Below are 26,831 nucleotides of genomic sequence, written 5' to 3'. Positions count from 1 at the left end.
AGAGATTAATTAATTAGCAGGATAAATACCCATAGAGAAAAGAATATCTAGGAGCAGGGAAGGGTCAATAGTAAATGCTCCAAAGAGGTCTAGCAGAACGAGGATCAAGAAAAGGCCGTCAGATTAGACAAGAGTTCGTTGCTAAACTATGGTGAAGCAAGTGTCAGCTCAGTGACGACTTCAGAAGTCTGAGTGCAAAGGGATAAGAGGGAGAGGAAAAGAAGTGGAGCCAAGGAGAAAAGAAAGGGAATCAGGAAAGGCTTCACAGAGGAGGAGGCAGGAAAAGCATATTCCAGGATGGAGTGATGACCCAAGAAAGTGCTGGTGTGAGAAAAGGCAAGACAATGTCAAATTAGGACAGAGAGTGCACAAAGGGGAGGAGAGTTAAGTAAAGCTGGAATGGGAACCATAATGGACCTTTAATGCCAGGGTAATTAATATGAATTTTTTTCCTGTAGGAAATAGAAGATTAGTGAAGAGGAGTGATATGATGATACCTTTAAAATTTAGAAAGTAACAATGACAATTGTGTGACAGATAAATTAGAGATATGAGAAATCAGCTGGGAAAGTATTAAAATAGTCTAAATGAAAAATAACAAAGCCCTGAGCTAAGGTGGTGTATTCAATGAATTCAGTGAATGGCTTAGTACCTTGCATATAATAATTGTTTATTTTCTTGCTGATAAACTATCAGCAGTTATTTAAAAACATTTAAATAACCTAAGAGTTGTAAAAATACCTATGTTACCCTGATTCAGAAAACATATATAATTCACAAATTCAAAAAGGATTCTCTTTTTGTGTTTTGTTGTGTGTATGGAAATGCTTTTTTGGTGCTAAGTCTAGAATTTAAAAGCAAAATTAGAAACAAAAGAACATATATATGATCAAATTTTAATTATCTGCACCAATTCTGAAAAACAGAGGTTTGAATAACACAGAAGAGTTAGTTCCAAAGAGGCTTGGCTTTAAAACTCAGTAGATGGTGCCCTGTCCACTTAAAAAACTCCCACACTCACGTTCTCTCTGTCTAAGCCTTCACCCACTCCTGGCCTGGCTTACTGCTGCAAGTCCAGGAAGTACAACGAGCCTATCACCACAAAGAATGGACAAAGGAGACGATCCACTCACAGATCACCAAAATTCCACTCCCTCGGGGCAGCCAGGTGGCACAGTGAGTAGAGCACAGGCAGGAGGACCTGAGTTCAAATGTGGCCTCAGACACTCGACACACTTACTATGTGACCTTGGGCAAGTCACTTAATCCCAGTTGCCCTGCCTTCCCTGCTCAAAAAAAAGATTCCACTCCCTGGCAATGTTTAAACTAGTGAAGAGCAATAATGTTTTGCAGTTTTACAGTAAAAACTACATCAGGTCTTTTTTTGTGTATGAGATGAAAAAAGACTTTAGGGAATCCACTTTGCTTTACCTGGATGTGCTGTGCAGACAGATCAGGAGTTGCAAAGAACAGCTGGTTGACACCTGCAGCATCTGGTGTTGTGAGGAACACTTTCCCTGGAGTGGAATCTTGCCTGGCGAGAATTACTTTGCTTGGGGTGGCGCCATCATGATTGGTTAGGATGAACTGCTTGCCTGGCGTGCTCTGACCCAGGGCTGTCACAATCTGAATTTTCTGGCCGGTCTGCTGGTCTGTAACAATCTAATACATTCATTTTGGTTTATTATTCTATATTACTCTTTCATTCTAATCCCCCAACACCCCAGGGAAATAGGAATCTTTTAATGGCTGGCATACAAACTAGAACATGTTCAATAAGACATATTAAATATACACAAGTAATCCTCTAAACCTTTATATCCAGTCTAGGACAGAGGTCAGTGACCTATTATCTTGAGATAATTCTTGCTTGTTTCATCACTGCAAATGGCCAAGGATTGTCCCATTCATCTGTAGACTCTGGCTGGGCTATGTTATGGCTTTGTGTGCCCACTCCACTGCTAGATCTGAAGGAAAACCTATGATAAGGCCAAGCTCCACTTTTATTTATTGGCATCAGTATGTATTATCGCATAGTGTGGTAAAAGGAGCACTGGATTTGGAGTCAGGAAATATGGGTTCAAATTTGGGTTCTCCCACTAAGCAACTGTGAGACCCTGAGCAAGGTGCTTAACCTCACTAGGCCTCAGTTTCTTCATTTGTAAAATAAGAGGGTTGGACTACATGACATCTAAGGTCCCTATGAACACTAAACTACGACTTTATCTTTTCTCTTATGGCACTAATATCAAGATCAAATTATAATAAGATCTATTATTTTGCCAAAATTCAACTTGAAAAAATTATAATAAAAATAAAGCTTTTTTTTAAAAAATCTAGACCTAGGATTTAACTGGTGTAAGGAGCTTCCTCTACCAACACAGATCTGAAGCTCCTCTGTGATTCAGTCAGAGTATTGCTCTGGGCACAAGAAGGAAGTGACGTGTCTACAGTAATGAAGCCAATATGCATTAAAGGCAAGAACTGAACCCACTTCTAAATACCACACTATGCTGCCTCTGAATAAAGTACACTTTCAACCCTCAATCTCACCTCTTAAAACAAAGGTCCCAAAATGCAGTAAGTTATCTGTACAAGGTTAACTCTTGATTAGCTGTAGCTATGGTATAGTACAATCCCTTGACTGAACCCAAACTTTGCTCTGTGAAGTTTGGATTCAATTAAAGGGCCACCCTTGAGGACCTAGAGGGCCACATGTGGCCTTGAGGTCACAAGTTCCCCACTCCCAGTAATCCAAAATGAAGGTAACAATAAAATATTCATATTTATATTTGAATATGCTTCTGTAAATAATATAGCCAATTCTTGGGAAATTCCCATCAAATAAATTAAGCTGATCAATAATGATTTGAAAAAATGTTCAACCACATTAATAACTAAAGTGATATAAATTGAAACCAATTTGAGGTATACCCTCATGCCTGTCAAATTTGGGATAAAGAATTGAAACCAATGGAGGCTCAATGTTGGCAGAGTTGTGGCCTTACTCTGCTGGCGTACTAGAATCTTTTCTGGATACCACAAAGAACTGCTGGAACTGGAAAGGACTTTAGGGATCATCTAGTCGGTCCAAAGCTTTTGTATTACAGAAGAAACTTAACACTGATGACACCAAAGGACTGACGGTAAAGCAAGACTCCCACTTTTACACAGAGAGGTGCAGTGAGGCATGTGTCGTCAGCCACTGTCAGCACATCAGGCTGTTTTGCTTAACTGCATTTCTTTGCTACAAGACAGAATTCTATTGGGGAAGGAGGGTTTGACTGGGAAATGACAGCATACTTTAAAAAACATCAAACAAAGAAGCTGAATATTAATGGTCATATAACAACAAAATTATAAGAGACCCAAAGCAGGTGCCTTTTCACAGTAGCTTATGACTAGGGGAAGAATTCAGTGATCACAAAAGATACAAAAGAGAATCGGAATTACATTAAATTGAAAGGCTTGTGCACAAAGGAATTAAATGTACATAAGATTAGAAAGGGAAGCAGTTGACCAGGAAAACAAAATCTTTGTATCAACTATCTCTTCTGATAAGGATCTGATCAATAAATAAATATTCCTTAAAAAGTCTGTGTACGTGGCAGGTACATTGCTGGGAATATAAAGACAAAAAAAAGACATAAGAAGTTTATATTCCATCATGGGAAACAACCTATATGTGTACAATTATAAATGGAATGAATATCTGTATAGAATAAATACAATATAGTTAGGGAAAGACAGTATTAATAAGAGATATCAGGCAGGAAGTGCTTGATGTAGAAGGAACTGCATTGTGAATAAAGAGAGGGACTCTATGCAGTGGAAATGGACGAATGAATGAATATATGAATGAAGCACTTATTAAGCACTTACTGTGTGCAAAGCAATGAGGATACAAACCGAAAAGACAATCTCTACTCATAAGGAGCTCACATTCAAATCAGGGAGACAACCCAGATGGAAAGTTTCAGCTCCAAGTGAGAGGGAAAGGTACCGTGGTCCTTAGGAGACGAGAAGGAAATGCACTTCAGGCATGGGAGATGACCAGCACCAAGGCACTGAGAGAGGAGATGGAATATGTGGGAGAACAGAAAGGCTGATATAACAGCACCATCAATTGCTGAGTGGGGAAAAGGACAATCAATCAATAAACATTTGCTAAATGCCTACTATGTGCCAAACACTGAGGCAAAAGGCAGTCCCTGCCCTTAAGAAGCTCACAATGTAATGGGGGAGACAACATGCAAACAAATATGTATAAAACAAACTACATACAGGATAAATTAGAAATAATTCACAGAGCGAAGGCACTAGAATTAAGTGGGACTGTCCTCCTGTAGAAGATGGGATTTCAGTTGGAACTCAAAAGAAGCCAGGGAGATCAGTAGTTGGAGCAGAGGAGGGAGAGTGTGCCACACATGGGGGACAGCCAGACAAAATGCCCAGAGGTGAGAGATGGAATGTCTTGCTTGTGAACAGCCAGGAGACTAGAGTCACTGGACTGAAGAAGACATGGAGGAGAATAAGGTGAAAGAAGGCTGGAAAGGTAGGAGGGAACCAGGTTGTGAAGGCCTCTGAAGGTCAAACAGAGGATTTTGTGTTTCCTCCTGGAAGCAACAGAAAGCCACACGAGTTTGCCTTCAGGGGGTGCGCAGAACATAATCTGAACTGCCCTTCTGGGTGATTGAACAGAGGATGGACTAGAGTGGGGAGAGACATAAGGCAGGTAGACTCACACCTCTAGGCTACTGCAGGCGTGAGGTGACAAGAGCCTGAACCAGAGTGGGAACAGTATCAGAGGAAAAAGGGGATGTAGTCAAGAGATGCTGCAGAGGTGTTATCAACATTTCTTAGTAACACCTTGGATGGGGGGAGGGGATGAGAAATAGTGAGGAGTCCAGGATGACTCCTAGGTTGTGAGTCTGAGGGACTGGGAGGATGGTATTGTCCTCTACAATATAATAGGGAAGATAGGAAGGGAAGGGAATGGGGGGAGGTGGGGCGGATAATTAGTTCAGGTTTGGACATATTGAGTTTAAAATGTTTATTAGACATTCAGTTCAAGATGTCTGAAAGGCATATTGGTAATATATGAGACTTGAAACTGAACATCCAAAAAACTAAGTTCTTGGCAACTGGGTCCATTACTTCCTGGCAAACAGAGAGAGAAGAAATGGAAGCAATGTCAGATTTTATATTCTCGAACTTAAAGATCACTGCAGACGGTGGCCACAGCCATGAAATTAAAAGATGCTTGCTTCCTGGAAGGAAAGCTGTGGCAAATCTGGACAGCAGAATAAAAAAGCAAAGACATCACCTTGCCAACAAAGGTCTGTATAGTCAAAGTTATGGCTTTTCCAGTAGCAATGAGATTTGACTTTAAGGAAGCTGAGTGCCACAGAATCAACAGTTTCAAAGTGTGGTGGTAGAGAAGCCTTTTGAGAGTCTCTCAGACAGCAAGGAGATCAAATCAATCAATACTTAAATTAATTTAGGCTCTTCAGTGGAAGGTCAAATATTGAAGTTGAAATACTTTGGCCACATAATGAGAAGACAGGACTCACTGGAAAGGACTCCGATGTTGGGAAAGATTGAAGGTAAAAGGAGAAGGGAAAGACAGAGGATTAGATGAATAGACAGTGTCATGGACATGAAGTTGGACAGACTTCAAGAGACAGTGGAGGACAGAAGGGCCTGGCATGCTATGGCTCATGGGAGTAGGACATGACTGAACAACAAAAATGACACTAGAAATGTACTTTATGGGCAAGTTGTGCAGGGCTTTAAATGACAAAGAGATGAATTTATATTTTATCTTAACAACAAAAAAGAGTCCATGGAGAGTATTGACATGATCATAGCAATGCTTCAGAAGAATCACTTTGGCAGCAATGTGAGGATGGGTTAAAGTGGGAAGAAACTTGAGGCAAGGAGGCCTCTGCATAGTGCAAGTGAAAGGTGATGAGGGTTTAACTAACACGGTGGCAGTGTGAGTAAAGAGGAAGTCAGGTGTGAGAGCTGTTGTGGAGATGGGCAGGGCAGTTACAGAGGATAGTGGTTAGAGCTGGGCTTGGCATCAGAGCCTGAGTTCAGATTCTGCCTCAAATACTTAACAGCTATAGAATCTCTCTCAATGGCCTCTCAAGTCCCTTCCTGCTCTAAATCTGATCCTATGATTCCTGATACTTAGAAACTGACTGGATATGTGGGGTGAGGGAAAGTGAGAATCAAGGATAAAGCTAGAACTTAAGAGATTGAAATATGTACAAGATATATAGTGAACATAAATATGTTAGAGCTAAAAGCCATTCCCCACGGATAAGTGCTCAAAGGGCATGAACAAACATTTTTCAGAATAATAACTGCAAAACTATTTGAAGAATGCTTCAAATCAGAAATAGTAAAAGAAATACAAACAAAATAACTCCAAGGTTTACCTTGCACCCAACAAACAGGCAAATCTGACAGAAGATAAAGATAATCCTTGTTGGCAGGCCTGTGGAAAAATGAACACCCAGTGGATGCAATGGGCATTGATTCAACTACTACGGAAGGTCACCTGGAATTATGTTAAGATGAAATCTAGTTTGCTGGAGGAGGCATTCCAGAGAGTACAATGGACAAGTTGGGTAGCTTCAGAGTGGGAGGCTAAGGGGACTAAGTTGAAAAGGATACTAAGGGAGTGATTAATAGGGATGGCGAACAGCATGCGAACAATGGTAACTAGAGGTTCAAAATCACTGGAATCGAGTGGATATGACTGGGTGAAAGCACATAACTCACTGAGGAATGAGTTCAGGTAGGTGACCATTTTCCACAGGAATCAAGCTGTCCCATGGCAACAGGAAGCTGTATGTGGCTGCCCTGTAGAGCTGCAGGTGACCCAGGAAGTTGCCTGGACTGCACCCCGGAGGAATTTTTCTTTCTTGATCACTGTCTCTTCCTGAACTAACAGATCCAGTGTCCTCCACGTGACCCTGCTGCCCTTTGCAGCACTAGTCACTTTCATTCATGCTCAATTTACTGACTGTGGCAGAGAACTGAATGACCCCTTGTGCCCCATTGCCACTTCCAGTCTCTTTCTCTACTACCATCACTTAATCCATATTTAATCATTCATTTAAGATTCTGGTAGCTAGCTATTGTCTTCAGACCCCAGGACACTGCCCTTCCTTCCTCGATGGCTCAGAGTCTCCTCGACTGCTGCCATCTTAGTAAAGGACTTCATCGCACATAGTGTCATAGTGACACTCTCTCAAACACTCTCTAATCTCTTAATTCCTACATGTGCAAATCACTACAAATTACCATTTTTTTCCTTGCCATATCCCCTAAAGTGGAATTACTGAATCAAAGAATATGAATAGCTTTATAATTCTTCTTACAGTAACAGATATTCTTTTTAAAATAATATTTTATTTTTTCCAATTACACATAAAGATAGTTTTCAGCATTCATTTTTTCATTTTGAATTTCAAATTTTTCTTCCCCCCTCCCACCCTTTACCCACTCACTGAGAAGGCAAGCAATATGTCAATTACACATGTGAAATCATGCAAAACAAATTTCAATATTAGCCGTTATTTCCCCCAAAAAAGGCAAGAAAAATAAGGTGAGAAAATTATGCTTCAATTTGCACTCACAGTTCATCAGTTCTTCCTCTGGAGGTGGATAGCATTTTTTCATCAAGAACCCTTTGGAACTATCTTAGATCATTGTATTGATCAGAGTAGCCAAGTCTTTCAGAGTTGATCATTATTACAACACTGCTGTTACTATACACAATGATCTGGTTCTTCTCACTTCACTTTGAATCAGTTCATAGGAGTCTTGCAATGTTTTTCTGAAACCGCTTCCCTTATCATTTCCCATATCACAACAGTACTCCATTACAATCATATGCTACAATTTGTTCAGCCATTCTCCAACTGATGAACACCCCCTCTACTTCCAATTCTTTGCCACCACAAAAAGAGCTGCTATAAGTAGCTTGGTACACATAGGTCCTTTCCCCATTTTTATGACCTCTTTGGGCTATAGACCCAGTAGTGTCATTGTTAGGTCAAAGAGTATGCAGTTTTAAAGCCCCTTGGATCGAGTTCCAAATTGTTTTCCAGAATGGCCTAGTTCACAACTCCACCAACAGGTCACTTAATGTACCTATTTTCCCCTCATCCTCTCAAGCATTTGTCATTTCTGATAGGTGTGAGGTGGTACCTCAGAGTTTTTTTAATTTGCATTTCTGTAATCAACAATGATTTAGAATATTTTTCCACATGCCTATAGATAGCTTTGATTTCCTCTGAAAACTGCCCATTCATATCCTTTGATCATTTGTCAACTGGGGAATGGCTCTTATTTTTTAAGTTCTATACTCAGTATATATTTTAGGAATGAGGTCTTTGTCAGAGAAACTTACTGTAAAATTTTTTGATATTACATCACTGTCTACAATACCTTTCAATAAAAGATAGTTTCCCTGATTATCTTTTAATTAGGTCTATTTTTACTTCTGCTTTTGATCACGATTGCTACTCCTGCCTTTTTCCCTTCAGCTGGAGCATGTTAGATTCTGCTCCAGTCCTTTAACTGTGTGTGTGTGTTTCTGTTTCAAGTGTGTCTCTTGTAAACATATTGTTGGATTCTGGTTTCTAATCCATTCTGCTGTTTCCATTTTACGTAAGCTCATCCCATTCACATTCACAGTTATGATTACTGTGTATTTCCCTCCATCCTATTATTTTATCTCCTCCCCTTTATCATCCCACCCTCTTTCTCTTATCCCCTTCCCCTTGTGTGTGTTTAACCAATTCTGATTTTTTTAACCAATTCTGAGGTTCAAACATTGCCTGCCACCCCCCCCATTTTTCTCTCCACTGTAAAAGCTCTTCCTTGTGTACCTCTTTTAATGGGACAAAGTTCCCCCTTCACCCAGTACATCCCTTTTTCTCTCCCCATCACTGTTTTTTTAGAGATCATTCCCTTAAAATTGACTCACACCCATGCCCTCTGTCAATGTAAACTCCTTTTAACTGCCCTAATAATGATAAAGTTCTTTTTTTTTTTTTGCAGGGGGAAGGCAAGGCAATTGGGGTTAAATGACTTGCCCAAGGTCACACAGCTAGTAAATGTGTCAAGTGTCTGAGGCCACATTTGAACTCAGGTCCTCCTGACTCCAGGGCCAGTGTCTACTCACTGTGCCACCTAGCTGCCCCTATGATAAAGTTCTTAAGAGTTACATGTGTCATCTTCCCATATTGGGATATAAACAGTTTAACTTTATTGAGTCCTTTATGATTACTCTTTCATATTTTTTTTATGCTTCTCTTGAGTTTTCTGTTTGAATGTTAAATTTTCTATTGTGCTTTGGTCTTTTCATCAGGAAGGCTTGAAAATCTTCTATTTTATTAAATATCCATTTTTTTCACCTGAAGGATTATACTCAGTTTTGCTGGATAGATGATTCTTGGTTGTAATACTAGCTCCTTTGTCTTTGGGAATATAATATTCCAAGTCCTCCACTCCTTTAACATGGAAGCCACCAAATCTTCTGTGATCCTAACTGTGGTTCCATGATATTGGAACTGTTTCTTTCTGACTGCTTGAAGTATTTTCTATTTGACCTGGGAGCCCTGGAATTTGGCTACAATATTCCTAGGAGTTTTCGTTTTGGGATATTTTTCAAGAGGGGATTGGTGGATTCTTTTGATTTCTATTTTACCCTCTGGATCTAAATATTGGGGCAGTTTTCCTTTATAGTTTCTTGAAAAATGATGTCTTTTTAAAAATTTTGTCTTTCAAGTAGTTCAATAATTCTTAAATTATCTCTCCTCCATCTATTTTCCAAGTCACCTGTTTTTCTGAAGAGGTATGTCATATTTTCTTCTATTTTTTTCTTTTGACTTTTTTTTTTTTTTTTTTACTATCTTTTGACTTTGTTTTGATTTTTTCTTGATGTTTCATAGAGTCATTCACTTCTTATTTTAAAGTTGTTTGGAGGGAAATGTTGAGAGAGTTCAGCTGAGTGACTGCTGCTAATCTGCCATCTTGGCTCTGCCCCCAAAATAGCCAATTTTTAAGGAGAAGAAACTTCATTAAGATGCAATTTCAGGGCAGCTAGGTGGCACAGTAGGTAGAGTACTGCCCCGGAGTAAGAAGGACCTGAGTTCAAATCTGACCTCAGACACCTGATACTTACTAGCTGTGTAACCCTGGGCAAGTCATTTAACCCCAACTGCCTCACCAAAAAAAAAAAAAAAAAGGATGAAATTTCAAAAGTACATCATTTTGATAAGCCTACAATATTGACAGACACTCAAAAATTAACAATAATTGATTGTGAGCTACCAGCTCCAACAACCATTTGTGTGAGAGATTCTGTTACCGCCCATTGAGATAATCTTCCCATGGTGTAGTCTCCAACCCTCACCTTCTGGTAAATCCCACAGCTCAGGTTTGAAGAGTTTTTTCAGTGGCAGATAACATCCTTAACAGCATGCAGTACATTAATAAGATTCAAAAGACATCGGAGCTATTCTCTAACAAATGCGCTAAAAACTATGCATGTATTTTGGTAGACTATTTTCTTGATTTTCAATAATAGCTACAAAGTTCTGTGGAGAGCTTTTTAGAGTTAATTGCAGTCACACTGTCCAATTTCAACTCTGCTCTTGCTACTGACTGGCAATCATTTGATTATAGTCTTGACCCAATTCCTGGGATAGTCACATACATCTAATTCTGTAAGCCCTTTAACCCAAAGCCTTAACCCCCAGATGTTCTAGCTCCCCACATTCTAATGAAATTGCTAGGGTACCAGGCAGTTTTGATGACTGCTGCTCTGTAGTACAGTTTAATATCTGGTATGGCTAGGCCTCCTTCTCTAGCATTTCTTTTCATTAATACCCTAGATATTTTAGATCTCTTGTTTTTCCAGATGAATTGTTATTATTTTGTCCAGTTCAGTAAAATAATTTTTTGGTAGTTCGATTGGTATGGCACTGAATAGATAGATTAATTTAGGTAAAATTGTCATTTTTATTATATTAGCTCGGCCTAACCATGAGCAACTGATATTTTTCCATTTATTTAGATCTGATTTTATTCGCGTGAAAAGTGTGTCATAGTTATGTTCATATAGGCCCTGGGTTTGTCTTGGCAAATACACTCCCAAATATTTTATAGTGTCTACAGTAACTTTGAATGGAATTTCTCTTTCTATCTCTTGCTGTTGGGCTTTGTCAGTAATGTATAGGAATGCTGAGGATTTATGTGGGTTTATTTTATATCCTGCAACTTTGCTAAAGTTGTTTATTATTTCAAGTAGTTTTTTACTTGATTCTCTAGGATTCTCTAAATAAATCATCATATCATCTGCAAAAAGTGATAATTTAGTTTCTTCTTTTCCTATTCTAATTCCTTCAATTTCTTTTTCTTCTCTTATTGCTACAGCTAACGTTTCTAGTACCAAATTGAATAATAGGGGTGATAATGGACATCCTTGTTTCACCCCTGATCTTACTGGGAATGCATCTAGCTTATCCCCATTACAAATAATTCTTGTCGATGGTTTTAGGTAGATGCTATTTATAATTTTAAGGAATGTTCCACTTATTCCTATGCTTTCTAGTGTTTTTAATAGGAATGGGTGTTGTACTTTGTCAAAGGCTTTTTCTGCGTCTATTGAGATGATCATATGGTTTCTGCTAGTTGTGTTGTTGATACGGTCAATTATGCTAATAGTTTTCCTAATATTGAACCAGCCTTGCATTCCTGGAATAAATCCTACCTGATCATAGTGTATTATTCTCGTGATGAGTTGCTGCAATCTTTTTGCTAGTATTTTATTTAAAATTTTTGCATCAATATTCATTAGAGAAATTGGTCTATAATTTTCTTTCTCTGTTTTGACTCTACCTGGTTTGGGTATTAGTACCAAATTTGTGTCATAAAAAGAATTTGGTAGGACTCCTTCTTCACCTATTTTCCCAAATAGTCTACAAAGTATTGGAATTAGTTGTTCTTTAAATGTCTGATAGAATTCACATGTAAAACCATCTGGCCCTGGAGATTTTTGCCTAGGGAGTTCATTGATGGCATGCTCAATTTCTTTTTCTGAGATGGGGTTATTAAGAAATTTTACTTCCTTTTCTGTTAACCTGTAATCAGTGACCTCACTCTAGTCCAACTCAGTCAATTCTTTGCGGTGCGGTTCAAAGTACTTGGTTTTCAGGTACCTCTCTGGCATCTCAGGACCACTGGGACCCCAGAGTTCTGAGAAGCCTGAGTTATCCTAGTCTAAGCACTGCTTTACCTTTGGGGGAGAAAGAAGGAAGGAGCTCCACTCTTCTTGTGTCCCCCAAGCAAAATAGATTGTAGGCTACACAAATGAAGCTAGGAGGCTGCCTTCTTGTTAGCCTGTCCTGGAGCAGGCCCTGTCACAGTTCTCTTTCCTACTGTCTGTCATCTTCAGGAATGGAAGAAATTATTCACTATAGTTTCTCACTGAATTTCTTGATCACCATTTAGTCTGGTGTGAATTTCAAGTATTTTCCTAAACTAAGAACATGGGAAATGGACATCCAGACTCCATGCAGGCAGTCATGTTGGCCAGAAGTGAAACTCAGTGGTGTCTCACTACTTATCTCCCTCACTCCCTGGGGCATCTGACTACCTCACTCCTGGAAATTCTCCTCCCTTACTTTCCATAGATACACCCTTTCTTTTGTCTAACAGTTCACTATTTACTTCTTTGGCTGCCACAAAATATGTATAGTCAATCAAAACAAATTCCACATTGGCTGCATCCAAAAACTCTTTGTCTCATTCTTCATCCTGAGTCCTTCACCTCTGTGTCAAGAAATGAGGAGCACATTTCATCAATATCCCCCTGGAACCATGGCTGGACAGGACATTGACAAGAGTGCTGCACAACAGTATTCTATCACATGTATGTGCCATAACTTGTTCATTCCTTCCCCAATTTATAAGCACCCCCATAAGTTCCCATTCTTTGCCACCTCAAATGTACTAGAAGTATTTCTGTACATCCTTCAAGTTTGTTTTGCTTAAGACCAATCCCTCCCTTAATCTGCCTTCCAATTCTCCTTTGCCTCCTATCTCCCTGCTGAGTGAAATGTGTTTTTGTACTCATTTTTGTGTGTGTGTGTGTGTGTGTGTGTGTGTGTGTGTGTGTATTCTTCCTTCCTTTGACCAGTTCAGATGGGAGTGTCAGTCACTCCCCATTAGCCTCTCTTCCTTATTTGTACTACTTGTGCACTTAGATTATGATAATTTCCCCTACCCTTCCTTCCCACCCACCCCCCTCTATGCCCCAAACAGTGTACTCCTTTTGTCCCTGATTTCCCTTCTTTCCTTGAGATCTTCAAGACACAAGAAACCCATTACTAGGCCTTGTCTAATTGGACTTTCTCTGTGACCCTGATGATGATGGGGTTCAGAGGGGATACATGTATCAACCCCCCACATTTGAATGTCAGCAGTTTATCCTTGTTGAGTTCTTTGTCATTGTTTATTCATGTTTACCTTTTTACTTTCTCTTCATTCCTCTGTTTCAACTTCAAAGTTTCTCTGCAGCTCTGGTCTTTTCAGCAGGAATGCTTGGAAGATCTCTTTCATTAAAGGGCCACTTTCTCTCCCCCAGCACTAGAGCAAGTTTTTCTGAGTAAATTACTCTTGACTATAAGCTCAGGTCTTCTGCCTTATGGAATATTATACTCCAAATTCTCTGATCTTTTATTGTGGTGTCTGCTAAATTATATGTGATCCTGACTGTGGCTCCTCCTTACTTTAGTTCTTTCTTTCTGACTGCTTGCAGTATTTTTTCCTTTGGTCTGGAAGCTCTGCATTTTGGTCCCAAAATTCCTCAGAGTTTTCATTTGGGGCTTCTTTCAGGAGTCAACCCAGTGGATTCTTTCTGTTTCTAAGAGATCAAGATAGTTGTCTTTTAAGATTTCTTTAAACAGGGTGCCTTGGCTCGCTCTTTGGATATGGTGTTCCAATAATTCAATGATTGTTAATTTTTTTCTCATCAATCTATTCTCCAAGTCAGTTATTTTTGTTATAAGGTACATTACGTTTTCTTCTTTTTTTTCATCACTTTGACTTTGTTTTAATATGTCTTGTTGCCTCATGAAGTCAATATCTGGTCCACTCTAATTTTTAGGGCATTTATTGCTTGAGCAGAGTTTTGTACTTCTTGTGCCACACAACTGATTCCTTCTCCAATTCTTTCTTCCCTGGCTCTCATTTCTCTTCCAATTGTTTCCTCAAGTGCTCTCATTTCATTCAGTCTAGTTGAGTTTGTGCTCAAGCTCTGTTTTCCTCTGAGGTTTGCTTGTAAGCATTTTGGAGTCATTCTCTTCTTTTGCATTTCTGTCTGCCTTTAGTATCTCTGCCATCAAACTAGCTCATCATGGCATGGTTCCTTTTTCATTTGCCCATTTTTCCATCCTACTTCCTGACTTTGGATTTGATGATAGGGACTGGACTTTGCCACACTTCGGGAGGGAATCTGGGCTGGCCTTGTTGCTGCTTTCTTAGAGTAATAAATGTTTATTATTCTAAGATTTCAAGGACAGGCTGGAGACCTGTAAGTTTTCAGGGCTCCCAAAGTAATCTACCTGATCTAGGGCAAAGTCTGATCACCAACCCTCTGGTCTGAACTCTCTTAAGTTCTTGACTTGTGTTTGGGTCCGTGCAAGAGGAGATGCTACAGGACTCTACCCCAATGCCCATCTGGCAAGCTCTGTTCATTCAGAGCAGCAGAACTGGAGGCTCCCATTTGGTCTAGGATTCCTGACTTGGTCATTCCTCTGCAGGCTGGGCTAGATGCAAGAAGTGAGAGCTTGCTCTGCACCTGGGGTCTGAGCCACAACGCTGCTGCTGGTTTCTGAATTTCTTCTTTTCCGAATACACCCCCAGGGCTTCCCTACCCAGGAATGCCATTCCTAAATAAGTCCCCTTCTCAGGCTGCTCAGGCTCTCTGGCCCAGAATTGAGTAGTGGGAGACAAAGCTACTGACAGGCATCTGTCTCTGTAATGGTAGCCTGTTTTAGATCTGATGGAGCCCTGGCAAGGTCTGAGACACCCTCTTACTCTGCTGTGCAGCCTCTCCCTGTGTGATAGAGCACCCTGAACTGCACGTTCCAACTCAACCTCCAATGTCCACAGACGTCCCTTGGCCAAGCTGGGCTAGAAAGAGGACTCACTGTGGCTTTTTCTGGGATTTTCCCATCAGGATCAAATCATTTTCCAGATGTGTCTGGAAGAGTTTGTGGATGGGAGCTCACAGCTTCCTATCATTCCACAATCCTGACTCTACCTCCCTATTAAAGTGTTTTTAATGGAAATGTGCTTTGGGAAAAAATATGTTTGTACACAATTTTTGTTCTTTAATTTCTGGAGGTTGAGGAGAATGGTACAATTTTTAATTCTAAGGTCCAGAAAAGTGGCAAGTTCTGAGTAAATGCTTGTCGTAGTTTCAGGTTCTCTTGAATTAATCTCTCCACCCAAACAACTGATTGTGACAATGCTGAAGTAGTCAGGCCCCTTGAGGGGGAAACAGAAGGCAATACATGCCTAGCAAGTCAAACCCACCTCCCCCCCATCTCCCCTCAAATTCCAGAGGAGACAGTTGAGGACACTGAGCCTAAAAGCCCTGAACACATCCAAGCTTCCAGTCCCATGCCTTCAGGTACCGTCCTGGAAAGCAGCCCCTATGCAGATGCACCCAGGGTGCTGCTCCTGCCAGGCCTGCAGCCACAGCTACTGGAGAACCAGAGAGGAAAATTCTCAAAATAGTCAGACAGTTTAACATCAGAAAGTGAGAGGATTCTATCAGTGGAAATAACACTAAAGAAGAGGCATCACCACCTCCTTTGCCATTGCATCCTAGGGACCATGGGGTCTTTCCACGTGCCTTCTATGAGCTATCTCCCATTAGATGTGAGCTCCTGGAGAGCTGAAACCAGCTAGCTTTTCTATTTGTGTACCCAGGGCTTAGCACAGTGCTTGGCACATCAGAAGCACCTATTAAATGCTCCATTTATTCATTTGTTTGTTAAAGAGGGCACTTGTTATTTTTTTTAGAGGGCAAGAAAACAGCTTTTGGTCCCGGAGAAGAAACAATGAAACCTACCTCTCCTTTCAGGGTAGAAACATGGGAGATGTTTCTACTGGATAAGGAAGATGGTATATAATGTCAGACATGGTTTCTGTTTCAAGTATTTTTTACTTGTTTTTCTTTGTCACTTTTCTTTGTTTGTGTAAAGACAAAAGATATCAGTAACTTTTAAAAAAAAAAAAGTTTTACTGATGCTTTTTGTTTCTACTTCAATCAATTCTAGATATATCCACCCCAGCCTCTATATCCCCAGCTAAAAACAGCCAGCAGAGCAGCAGCACTCACAACAACACATAAAGGATTCTGCCCTGAAATCCTAGGCGCAGTCTTCTCCATCCAAAAAAAGCAAGTTGAAAGGAAAAAAAATTTGTTAGGGACCGCTTATGTGCCAGGCACCGTGTTAAGTGCTTTAAAAATATCTCGCTGGATCCTCAAAACAACCCTGAGAGGTAGGTGCTCTTATTATCCTACTTTACAGCTGAGGTAACCGAGGCTGACAGAAGTTAAATGACCAGCCCAGGGTCACACCATCAGTAAGTGTCTAAGGCTGCATTTGAACTCAGGTCTTCCTGACTCAAGGTCCAATGCTCTATTCGTTGTGCAACCAGCTGCCACAATAAAAATCACTGTAAAACAGACTTAATTGACATGTATTGATTTGACTGAAAATCACCAGGGAAGACAGATGGCATGGTCTAGATTAAATGTTCCTTTCACTTTTTTTCCTGTCCTTACGGTGGGATTAGTTGATCTCAAATCATTCAGAAGACCATACTTCTTTTCTTCTCTTTTAATTGAATTAAGTTAAACTAATACCATTTTGCAGCATTAGCAGTCTCCCGGGTAGGTAACATGAATATGCACTGGTATGTTTATCCTAAATATAAAATAAGCATACCTCTCCCATCTGCTGTTCAATAATTTGATGGGCAAGTTCTTCTATGGTTGCCATGATCTTGAGTTGCCAGAACGTCCTGCCAAAAAAGGAAAAGTCTGGTAAGAAATATTTGTGAGGCAATCAGACCTGGCTGAAACTCCACGAACTTTACACACTTCAGAGAGGAGGCGTGCACAAGAGCATATGTGGGAGAACGTGGTTCAGATAAGGTCAGATGAGTTATTCACAGTTCAACTAAAGGATAATCCTACATACACACAAATGGATTTCTGTATTTGAGCTCTACAAGTTTAAAATAAAATATAAAAGCTAGATGCTTCTTTATGGTACTAACCTAAGAGAAAAATTAAATCTTAATGTTTAATATATTTGGTTTACACAAACGAGCTCTTCATTGACAACTTGTGAATAGGATTTGCTAACATTCTGTGGCTAAGATCAATCAATCAGGAATTTATGTGCCAGGCACTATGCTAAGTGCTGAAGATAGTAAGACAAAAATGAAATACTCTTTGACCTCAAGGCGCTTAGATTTTACATACACATATGAGCAAATAAAAAATAAATACAAGGTAATGGGGGAAATTGGCCACCAACATAAAATAGAAGCCATCCAATTTAAGAAGGCTAAAATATAGTTCTACCACAGATATGCTCCTAGATCAAGGGTTCTTAATTTGGAGTCTGTTAACTTGTTAATTTTTATATTTTGCTAACTATTTCAATACAGTTGGTCCACTTTATAATCTGATGTATTTATTTTATTCATTTCAAAATATTATTTGGATAAGGGTTCTATCAGATTCACCAGACTGACAAAAAAGTCCCTGACACCAGAAAGGTTAAGAAGTCTAGTCTTGGACATTCTATCAGCACTTCAAGGTTAACATGCCCCAAACTGAACTCACCCCTTCCTTCAAAGGTGCTTCTCTTTCTGACTTTGATTTCCTAGTGGGAGCCAGCTTCATTTACAATCTTTCTCATAGCTGTCTCCTCCCTACTGGTGATGAGTCACCTTCACCTTATACAAAAGCCTGCCTTCATCACTACCAACCTCACCTATTACCCAAGTCTCCTAATAGCTCTTCCTGATTTCCCTATTACCACCTCCACTCCAAGCCCAATCTAACCTTCACCCCTCTGCTAGACTTGTTACTTTATACACAGATCTGATCATGTCATTCCTCTGAAATAATAATAATAAAACCATATTCCTTACTCCTTATGGAATAAAGGTCAAATTCAAATTCTGAACCTGGAATTAAAAGTGCCCCAAAACCTGGTGCCTTCCTATGTTTTCCATCTTATTTTTTACCATACCTTCTACTTACTCCACAATGCAGCCAAACTGGAAGAGTTGCCATGCCTTGTACTTTCAAATTGCTGTGCCCTCATGCTCTTCCCCATGGTACACCCTACCACCTGTTGAATTCTAACCTGTCCATTAAAGCCCAACTCCAAAGACACCCGAGTTAAGTAAGGAGACAGTAGAGACCACCTCGATGAATTCAAGATGTGGTCCAGATGAACCTCATCAGTCCTGAAAGAACAGGTAAGTACAATGGCCGTCCTATCACTATTAGCGACATTTGAAAGATCATGAACAATAGGACAGGTAACACTCTCCTGGAGAAAGGCAAACATTCTAATAAAAAAAGAACAACTCAACATGTCCAAAACAGAACTCATTATCCTTTCCAAAACCCACTCTTCTTCCCCACTTCACTATTTCTATCTCTGTCAAAGCCATCACCATTCTTTCTCTCTCCCAAGTTCACAATCTTGGATGTACCTGCAACTTCTCACTCTCCCTCACCCCAAACAGCCAATCAGTTTCCATGTCTTGCCATTTCTATTCCCATAACTTTTCTTTACACACATGGCCACCTCATTAAGAATGGCCACTTAATTGGTCCCCCGCCCTTAAGCCTCTCACTACTCTAAACTATTCTTACACAGTTTTTTCTAAAGCCCAGATTTAGCCATGTCACATCCAACTCAATAAAATCCAGGGGCGCTCTATTATCCCTAGGATAACAGAATAAAATATAAACTCCCAAACTCCCTTCTCACCTCCATCTCATAAAATCCTCTTTCTTCAAGATGCAACAAGTACCACTTTCTACAAAGCCTTTTTAAAAAAAATCTTTTTTATTCTGAACCTAAATACCAAAAAAGAAAATTTCTCTACACACAACAAAACACAAAAAGAAAATTGTATATGAAAATGCAAAGTTCCGTGTCATGAGGCTTGGTTTTTTTATAGTATATAATGAATTCTTTGTTACTTTCAAAACTTGTCTATACTTTCATCTGAACTTCCTTCTATGCATTTTTAAAATGCTACAATGGCTCTTTTTTGGCATCACGATTGTTAATTCTTCTTCCTACCCCCCCACCCCCAATTACAAACTGATTTTTTAAAAGGGTGTTGAAAGTCCCTGTAACATATAAGGATAATCAAGCAAAATGAATCTACACAGTCGTAAACGTCCAAAAATGTATGTCTCTGCCCCTTGCGTCCATCAGATCTCATCAGCAGGCTGGTAACATGCTTTACCCCATAGGTCCTCTGGAGACATGGCTGATCATTGCATTGACCAGAGTTCTTAAGTCTTTCCAAGTTTCTTTTCAATATTGATTTCTATATAAAATGTTCTCCCAGTTCTGCTCATCTCACTCTGTAGCAGTTCACCCTAGGATTCCCTGACATTCTTTCTCATTATTCCTATTCCATTAACATACCATACTTGGTCCTGCCATCCCCTGATGGCCCAGGAGGCCATCTACAGCACCCTCTCAGACTCTAGTTCTTTCTTCTCTCCCATCCCCTCTAACAGACCCTTCAGAATCAAGAAGTTTATCTGGCTTGTGACTATTTCTTGGGCAACTCATTTAACCTGTGACTGCCTCAGATGCCTCAACTGTAAAGTGGCTGTTGGGAGAATACAGCACATGGACACATAATGCCTACTGTATGTCAGGTACTGTGCTAAGTGCTTTTCAAATATTATCTTATTTGATCCTCACAGCAATCTTGGCAGGTCAATACTATTTTAATAAATACTAGCTATCATTATGCATCATGCATTATGTTATATTATAATGTTTTGTATATTAACAGTCCATGAGCTCCATTAGGTCAGGGATTGAGTTTTAACAAACAGGAGGTGCTTGATAAATGTTCAATGTATTGAAGAAGGATCCTGGTACTGAAAAGTCAGAAGCTTTGGCTCCATCTGGCTCCTACGCTTATTATTAGCTTTATACCCTTAATCAAGCTAAGTAACCTTTGAGATAATATGTGAAAGGGCTTTCTTAACCCACACTGGACTAGACCAATGTAATGTATTAATTAAGCTGAGTTTTGCTAGGTAATACTTGCCTTCCTTTCCCCATAGGATTAATTCTTATGATTATCTGCTTCAGTCATTAATTTTTTTGCCAAGGAAAGATAATCATCATGGCAGTAATATTTAATGACAGAAATTAGTACTAACTTTTCTACTTAACCATACACTTTAAATGGCAATTCTGGAAAGAAGTTGGTAACAGAATCTGATGTAAACACTGATTATCAATTGCAAAGGGTAGAATTCATTACCCGGTGATACATGCAAATAAATGAAAAGGATAATACAATTAAGCTTTTGTAAAGGCTAAAGATAAATAGAAAAACTTGAAGCATTACAAAGCATTCTAAATCTTAAGAATTATCAAAAAAGAAGAAAAAAGAATTTTAATTAACTCAAATTAATCATAACTTAATAGTAGTACTGTTTTTAAAATAGAGAAATAGGGAAACCATGTAAATCAGATAAAAAGATAAATAGTATAGATGTCCTAATTAATGCAGATAGGATTATAATATTCGTGACTATAAATTACAAACAACAAAAGCCAATTCTATTTAAAAAAATACAGTTCTGGGCGTTGAAGAGTCACTGTTTACAAAATATGAAATTTTAATGCTAAAATTAAGAGGCAATAGTGCTACAGATTTTCATCAATCCTATTAGGAATCTGAAACTGGTAAAAACCCATCATAGCAAGCCAAAGTCATTTTCGCAATTGCGCTCAGGGGAAAATGCTGCCGCTTGGGGTCAGGGCACTATCACCTCTAGCCTAGGTCACTGGGATAATCTCCTGTGGGGCCTCCTGGCCTCAAGTCTCTCCCTCCTTCAGTTCATTCTTCCTAATGCCTCCAAAGGGATCTTCCCTGAGTACAGATCTGATCATGTCACTCCCCCTACGTGAGAATCAAACAATTCCTATTTAGCTCTGAAAGCTCTTCACAATTTTGCCCCCAAAACTCTCCATACTCAATGGCCATTGTTTTCTGGAGCTTCTATATTCTGCAATCCAGCCAAACTAGATTTCTCTCCGTTCCCTCCACAGGACGCTCCATTTCTAGACACCAAGTCTTTGCACTGGCTAGCTCAAGTACATGGAAAGCAGGTTGTTCTCTTCCCTGAAGTAGCTTAAGCAACACCTACACAAGCTTTTCCTGATCTCCTCAAATGCTAGAGCCCTCCCTCCCTCCCAAACTGCCTTGTATTTGACTACCTTCAAATTATTTGCTTTATATAATTATTCTGTATATACTCATTTCCTTGTTACCTCCTCCATCAAAAGATATGCTCCTTGGAAATAAGAATTATTTCATTCATTGTACTTGTAAATCCCAGCAACAAGCACAGCACCTGGCATACAGTAAACACAATAAATAGTTGTTGACTGATTTGAGGTCAAAATTACACTTCAAATCCCAGCTCTGTCACTTACAGGGTATGAGCCCACATATGGGCTTATGAAACTAAATGAATCCTAATGTACTTTCTATCTCTAGCACCATGTGATTTGTAAAAATCCAAACAGAGATACAACTTTTGGATTTTGCTATTTTTAACATTTTCCACAAAATACTAGTATAGCAGTCTACGTCTCAGGAGGTCACGGTCATAAGTAATTTGATTAGTTCCAATCTATCTTTTCCCATAAATGCAAGAGAAATTAAAAATGACTGAAATTGAAGAATTCAACTTAATGCCTTTGCATCCTGGTCTGTTCAGTGGTTTATTTATAGGCCTTTCACTAAAAAAATGGAAGGTAGTTATTGGGCTGCATAAATAGTAATAATCTGCTAAATAAAACTGAAAACTGCTGAACAAATCCACATTGGAGGCACACTAAAGGAACTCTGCTCCACTTAAAAGGAATGACAATAAAAATACACCTTCCATTCCATTCAATTTTGAAAATTTTTACATTACACCATTATCTTACATCTTTCATCTAAATCCAATTTCCCCCTTAGGAGGATATAATCACTCTACCAGCTTGAAAGAATGAGATATTTCAAAAACCCATTCTCACAAACACACAATTCTTAAGGCATGACAGGCTCAAAAAAAAATCTCTTTTATTTAGTTGGTTAAGATATGGAATTGATATTACCAACTGTCATCATAGTGTTTTTAATATGAACCCAGAGTAACTTAGATGTCTTAATGTCCAATACTAAACAACAAAATTTACCCCAACTGGCTAACTAATTTTAAGGATGATGAGTCTTAATTCCTCCCTTAGAAAGAAATTATCCCTCTATTATAAAAAACAGTGGGATCCGTATAGTGCCAATTAGAGAGATATATGTTAAAGAGCAACCATCAAATATGAGAGTTTGGAAGGCAAGTTAGTTAAATGCCTAATAGGTGTTCCTTGTGATAGAAATCCCAGGGAGGAGTGGGCTAGCAGAAGGAGGTCCCAGACCCCAGAGGCACTGTAGACAAGGAAAAGAAGTCCTTGGGAATCTCCAAAGACAAAGAGCCATCAGGGAAGCATGAAATAGTGGTAAAATAACAGGAAGACTTAAGCATGAGGAGAAAAGAGTGCTTTACTGAGTGAGGGGCCACAGTGACCCTAGCAAGTGGTTGGCAAGCAGAACTTACTTTCTATTTGGCATTAAGGCCCAGGAATCAAACAGGGCTAAGGGAGTTTTTCCCTGTTATCGCTTGTCAAGTGAGTCTGTGCCCTTTGATGTCATAAATATTTGTAGTAGAGGTCTAAGTTCATGAAGATTTTAAAATTCATATATTTTTCTTCCTGATTTATATACTTCCCCTTTATTTATGGTTAAAAGAAGTATTCTACAAAGGCCCCACTCTTTAAAAGTCAATCTTACAGAGTGGTGACTTAAGAGAACATTCTTTTCCTTGGGCTGAGAAAGCCACAGAAAAAAATTAATGTGTTTTACAAAACAAATGTAGAAAGCCACTTGCTGGAAGCTTTTAGTTCCTATTAAAATAGAGACAACATAATGAGCCTAAGAAAGACTTCCACATCCTGACCCCCTCCCCTTATCCCCAACCAGGATCCTCCTTAAAGCTTAGAGTTTCTGTCTGAAGAACACAGGGCCTAAAAGGGTGGTGATGTCTAATGGGCATCACCGTACCTGGCTGGTTTGGGGAAGAAAGGATACCAGCGGTGAGAACCTCGTGCTCAAATTTTCTGAGAAGAGGAGGAGGAGAGGTAAAACGTGGGGAAGGCAAGACATCAGAAAAAGGTGGGCAAGCATCATCAACACATAATTCAATAGTGTGCTCTCTTGTCATTCACCAGTTGAACTGAGAGTTTTCCCAGATCCCAAGATATATTTAATTTTTCCAAGGGGACTCCTATGGATAGGCTTTTCTGGGATCCCATTTTTCCCTTAAAGGGCCTTTTCCAAAGTTTTCTTATTTAATTAGTTAATATCTTACCAAATTTTTTTAGTATCTGTAAAAGCATGTTGCAACTTGGAAATTTAGCAGCTACAAATCTTGTCTCTAATTGGTGTTAACTATTTGTAAGAGATGTTGCCCTATCTGCAACAAGAATTCCCCTAATTTAAAAAAAAAAGGGAAAAGAACCTACATGTATAAAAATATTTGTGGCAGCTCTTTTTGAAGTGGCAAAGAACTGGACATTGAGGGGACGCCCATCAACTGGGGAACAGCTGAACAAGTTGTGGTAAATGAACATAATGGAATGCTACTGTGCTATAGGAAATGATGAGCAGGTGAGGAATTTCAGAAAAACATGGAAAGACTGACATGAACGGATGCTGAGTAAAGTGAGCAGAATGAGGAGAACACTGTATACAGTAACAGCAACATTGTGCGATGATCAAGTATGATATACTTAGCTCTTCTCAGCAATGCAATGATCTAAGACAATTCCAAAAGACTAATGATGGAAAATGCTATCCACACCCAGAAAGAAAGAACTATGGGGTCTGAATGCCCATTGAAGCATAGTATTTTCACTTTTTAAAATTTTGTTTTTTATGGCTTTTCCCTTTTATTCTGTTTCTTCTTTCACAACTGACTTTCACACGACTAATGTGGAAATATGCTTCCATGATTGTACATGTATAACCTCTATCAGATTGCTTGCCATCTTGGGGAAGGGGGTTGGGAAGAAGGGAAGGAGAAAAAAATTTGAAACTCAAAATCTTATAATAAATGAATGTTGAAAACTATCTTTACATGAAATTGGAAAAAATAAAACACTAGTTACAAAAAAAGAAAAGAAAAATGATGTGCCTATTAAAAAAAAAAAAAAGAATTCCCCTAATTGCAAAAGGGAATGTTCTAACTGCAACAGAGATTTGTCTAGACTCATACACACTATTACAAGACAGACAGACAGTACTACAGATGAACAAACAGAAACACTTCTAATGTCAGAATGCTTTGCAAACTACACAAAAATCAAAAAAGACACAAAAATGCCTATTGGCAGAGTCCTCCTCCCTGCCTCTCACTGAGGTCAGTGAGAGCTAAGTCTGTGCTAGCTGAGGGAGTGTCTGGTATACACAAGGCACATAAGAAATGCTTACTGACTGACTGACCCAAAACTTCTCAATTGAATAGGAAGCTAAGTCACTGGCAATAAGTGTTGGGTTACCTTTGACAACAGAGGAAAAGGTTTCAAAGAAGAGCTATGGCGAATGACAGCCATGCCCAAAAGAGAGCTCTCTCTGAACCATCAACTCTGTCAAGGGTACCATTTCCCCCAGTTACCAGAACTTGAAGTCACAGGAGCTCACGGTAGGCTGGCCCTTCAGAGATCACCTAACCCAAACCACATCTCAAAGATTTGTTTCCTCTATGACTTTTTCTGACAAACACGATCATCTTGCCCCAAGATGCAGACCTCCTGAGATGATGAATTTACTATACCTCTCAGGATAGCTCTAACAGTGGGATGTTTTTCTGTTTTCTTTTCCTCATCTGTAGAATGGGGTAATACTACTCAAGACTATCTGCGTCCCAGAATTTTTGTGAGGAAAGCACGTTGTAACTCCAGAACCAACATAGGAGTTATTTTACAAACCTGAAGCAGAACAAGCTTAATTCATTTTCCACATAATGGTCCTCACTTGGAAGGGGCTATAAAGCTACATCTAAGCCAACCTCCCTTCCTAGAGGAATACTGACCACAAATGAGAGGTTGGTGTGCCATCAGCCAGTACCTAAACACGTTCAGGGACAAGGAACTCACTATTCCACAGCACATCTTCCTCCAGTGCTAGAGGGCTCGAATTCAATTTGATCTAACCAACAGTCATTAAGCACCTACTGTATTGTACAAGGCACAATACTAGGGCTTAGGGACTTGAGGACAGAAGTGGCAAAAGCAGCCCCTACCTTAGGGGTGGTGAAATTCTATCTAACATGTACACAATGGCTGAGTAAATACAAGGTGACTTGAGAAAGAAAAATGTACTAACACTCAGTCAGATTATAAAAATTCTCCCTTAGAAGGTACCTGGAACATGAGATAAACCTTGAAGGAAGCTAAGGATTCTAAAATGAGATGAAGAAAGAGTACATTCCAGGAATGAGATGCAAAGTCTGTCATAATGTGCAAAAATCTGCCTTGGAACTTGTTCCACTGTCCTGTTTTTTAAAATGTATTGATGCCTGTTGTTTAGAACACTGTAGCATCAATGATGTCCCATTACATTCATCTATTATAATTTCTTCAGAAATCCCCTCACCAATAGGCACCCACTTTATTTCTAGGGTTTTTTATTTTGCTGCCACAGAAAATACTGATATAAATATTTATATGCACACATACACATTTTGTTTTGTTTTTTTCGGAGGGGGGAGGCAAGACAATCGGGGTTAAGTGACTTGCCCAAGGTTACAGAGCTAGTAAGTGTTAAGTGTCTGAGGCCACATTTGAATTCAGGTCCTCCTGACTCCAGGACTGGTGCTGTATTCACTGCTCCACCTCACCATATTTGTATGTTTCTATCTATCTACGTCTGCCTGGCACATAGTGATACTGATAGTTGCCTTTATGACATCCTTGAAATATACGCTCATTAACAATATCTCTAAGTCAAAATGGGATGAAAAATTCAGTTACTTTCCTAGCATAGTTCCAAATTATTCTCCAGAAAAGTTGGACTAATTCATAACTCCAACAGCTATACCTTTCCAGATAGCCCTTCAAATACTTGAAAAAAGCCATCTATCCTGGCCCACTGGTAGCCAGGCTTTTCAAGTGTCTATAGTAAACAAGGCACTTCTACAAGGCCCTGAGATCAAGGCAGTTTTAGAAAGCTGGGGAAAAATGCCTTCTAGAAGCATTATTGGGGCGAAGACACTCCCTGGAGAGTAGCTAGAAATGGTGAGGCTAGGCTTTAGGCCTTCCACCTCCTTAATCCAAGTGATCTCAGTTTTCAAGAGCATTTGCATAAGCACATTCCAAAATGCAATATTT

The 26,831-nt window shown here is 39.4% G+C and overlaps 1 protein-coding gene across 3 annotated transcripts in view; it reads right to left on the bottom strand.

The window, feature by feature from the left end:
• The window catches only part of NR2C1 (nuclear receptor subfamily 2 group C member 1), a 97,167-nt gene that overhangs the window by 53,472 nt on the left and 16,864 nt on the right, over positions 1 to 26,831 (bottom strand). For all 3 annotated transcript variants that reach the window (XM_036761503.1, XM_036761506.1, XM_036761504.1), the window contains exons 2-3: positions 17,052 to 17,127; positions 1,432 to 1,662 (exon numbers count right to left, since the gene is read on the bottom strand). In XM_036761503.1, coding sequence (XP_036617398.1) covers positions 1,432 to 1,662; positions 17,052 to 17,105 — 285 coding nt within the window. In that variant the 5' untranslated portion in view covers positions 17,106 to 17,127. The remainder of the gene's footprint in view (positions 1 to 1,431; positions 1,663 to 17,051; positions 17,128 to 26,831) is intronic.

The sequence above is a fragment of the Trichosurus vulpecula genome, chromosome 5, assembly GCF_011100635.1.
Source record: "Trichosurus vulpecula isolate mTriVul1 chromosome 5, mTriVul1.pri, whole genome shotgun sequence".
Classification (NCBI taxonomy): Eukaryota; Metazoa; Chordata; class Mammalia; order Diprotodontia; family Phalangeridae; genus Trichosurus; species Trichosurus vulpecula.
This window is presented reverse-complemented; position numbering and strand designations above follow the sequence as displayed.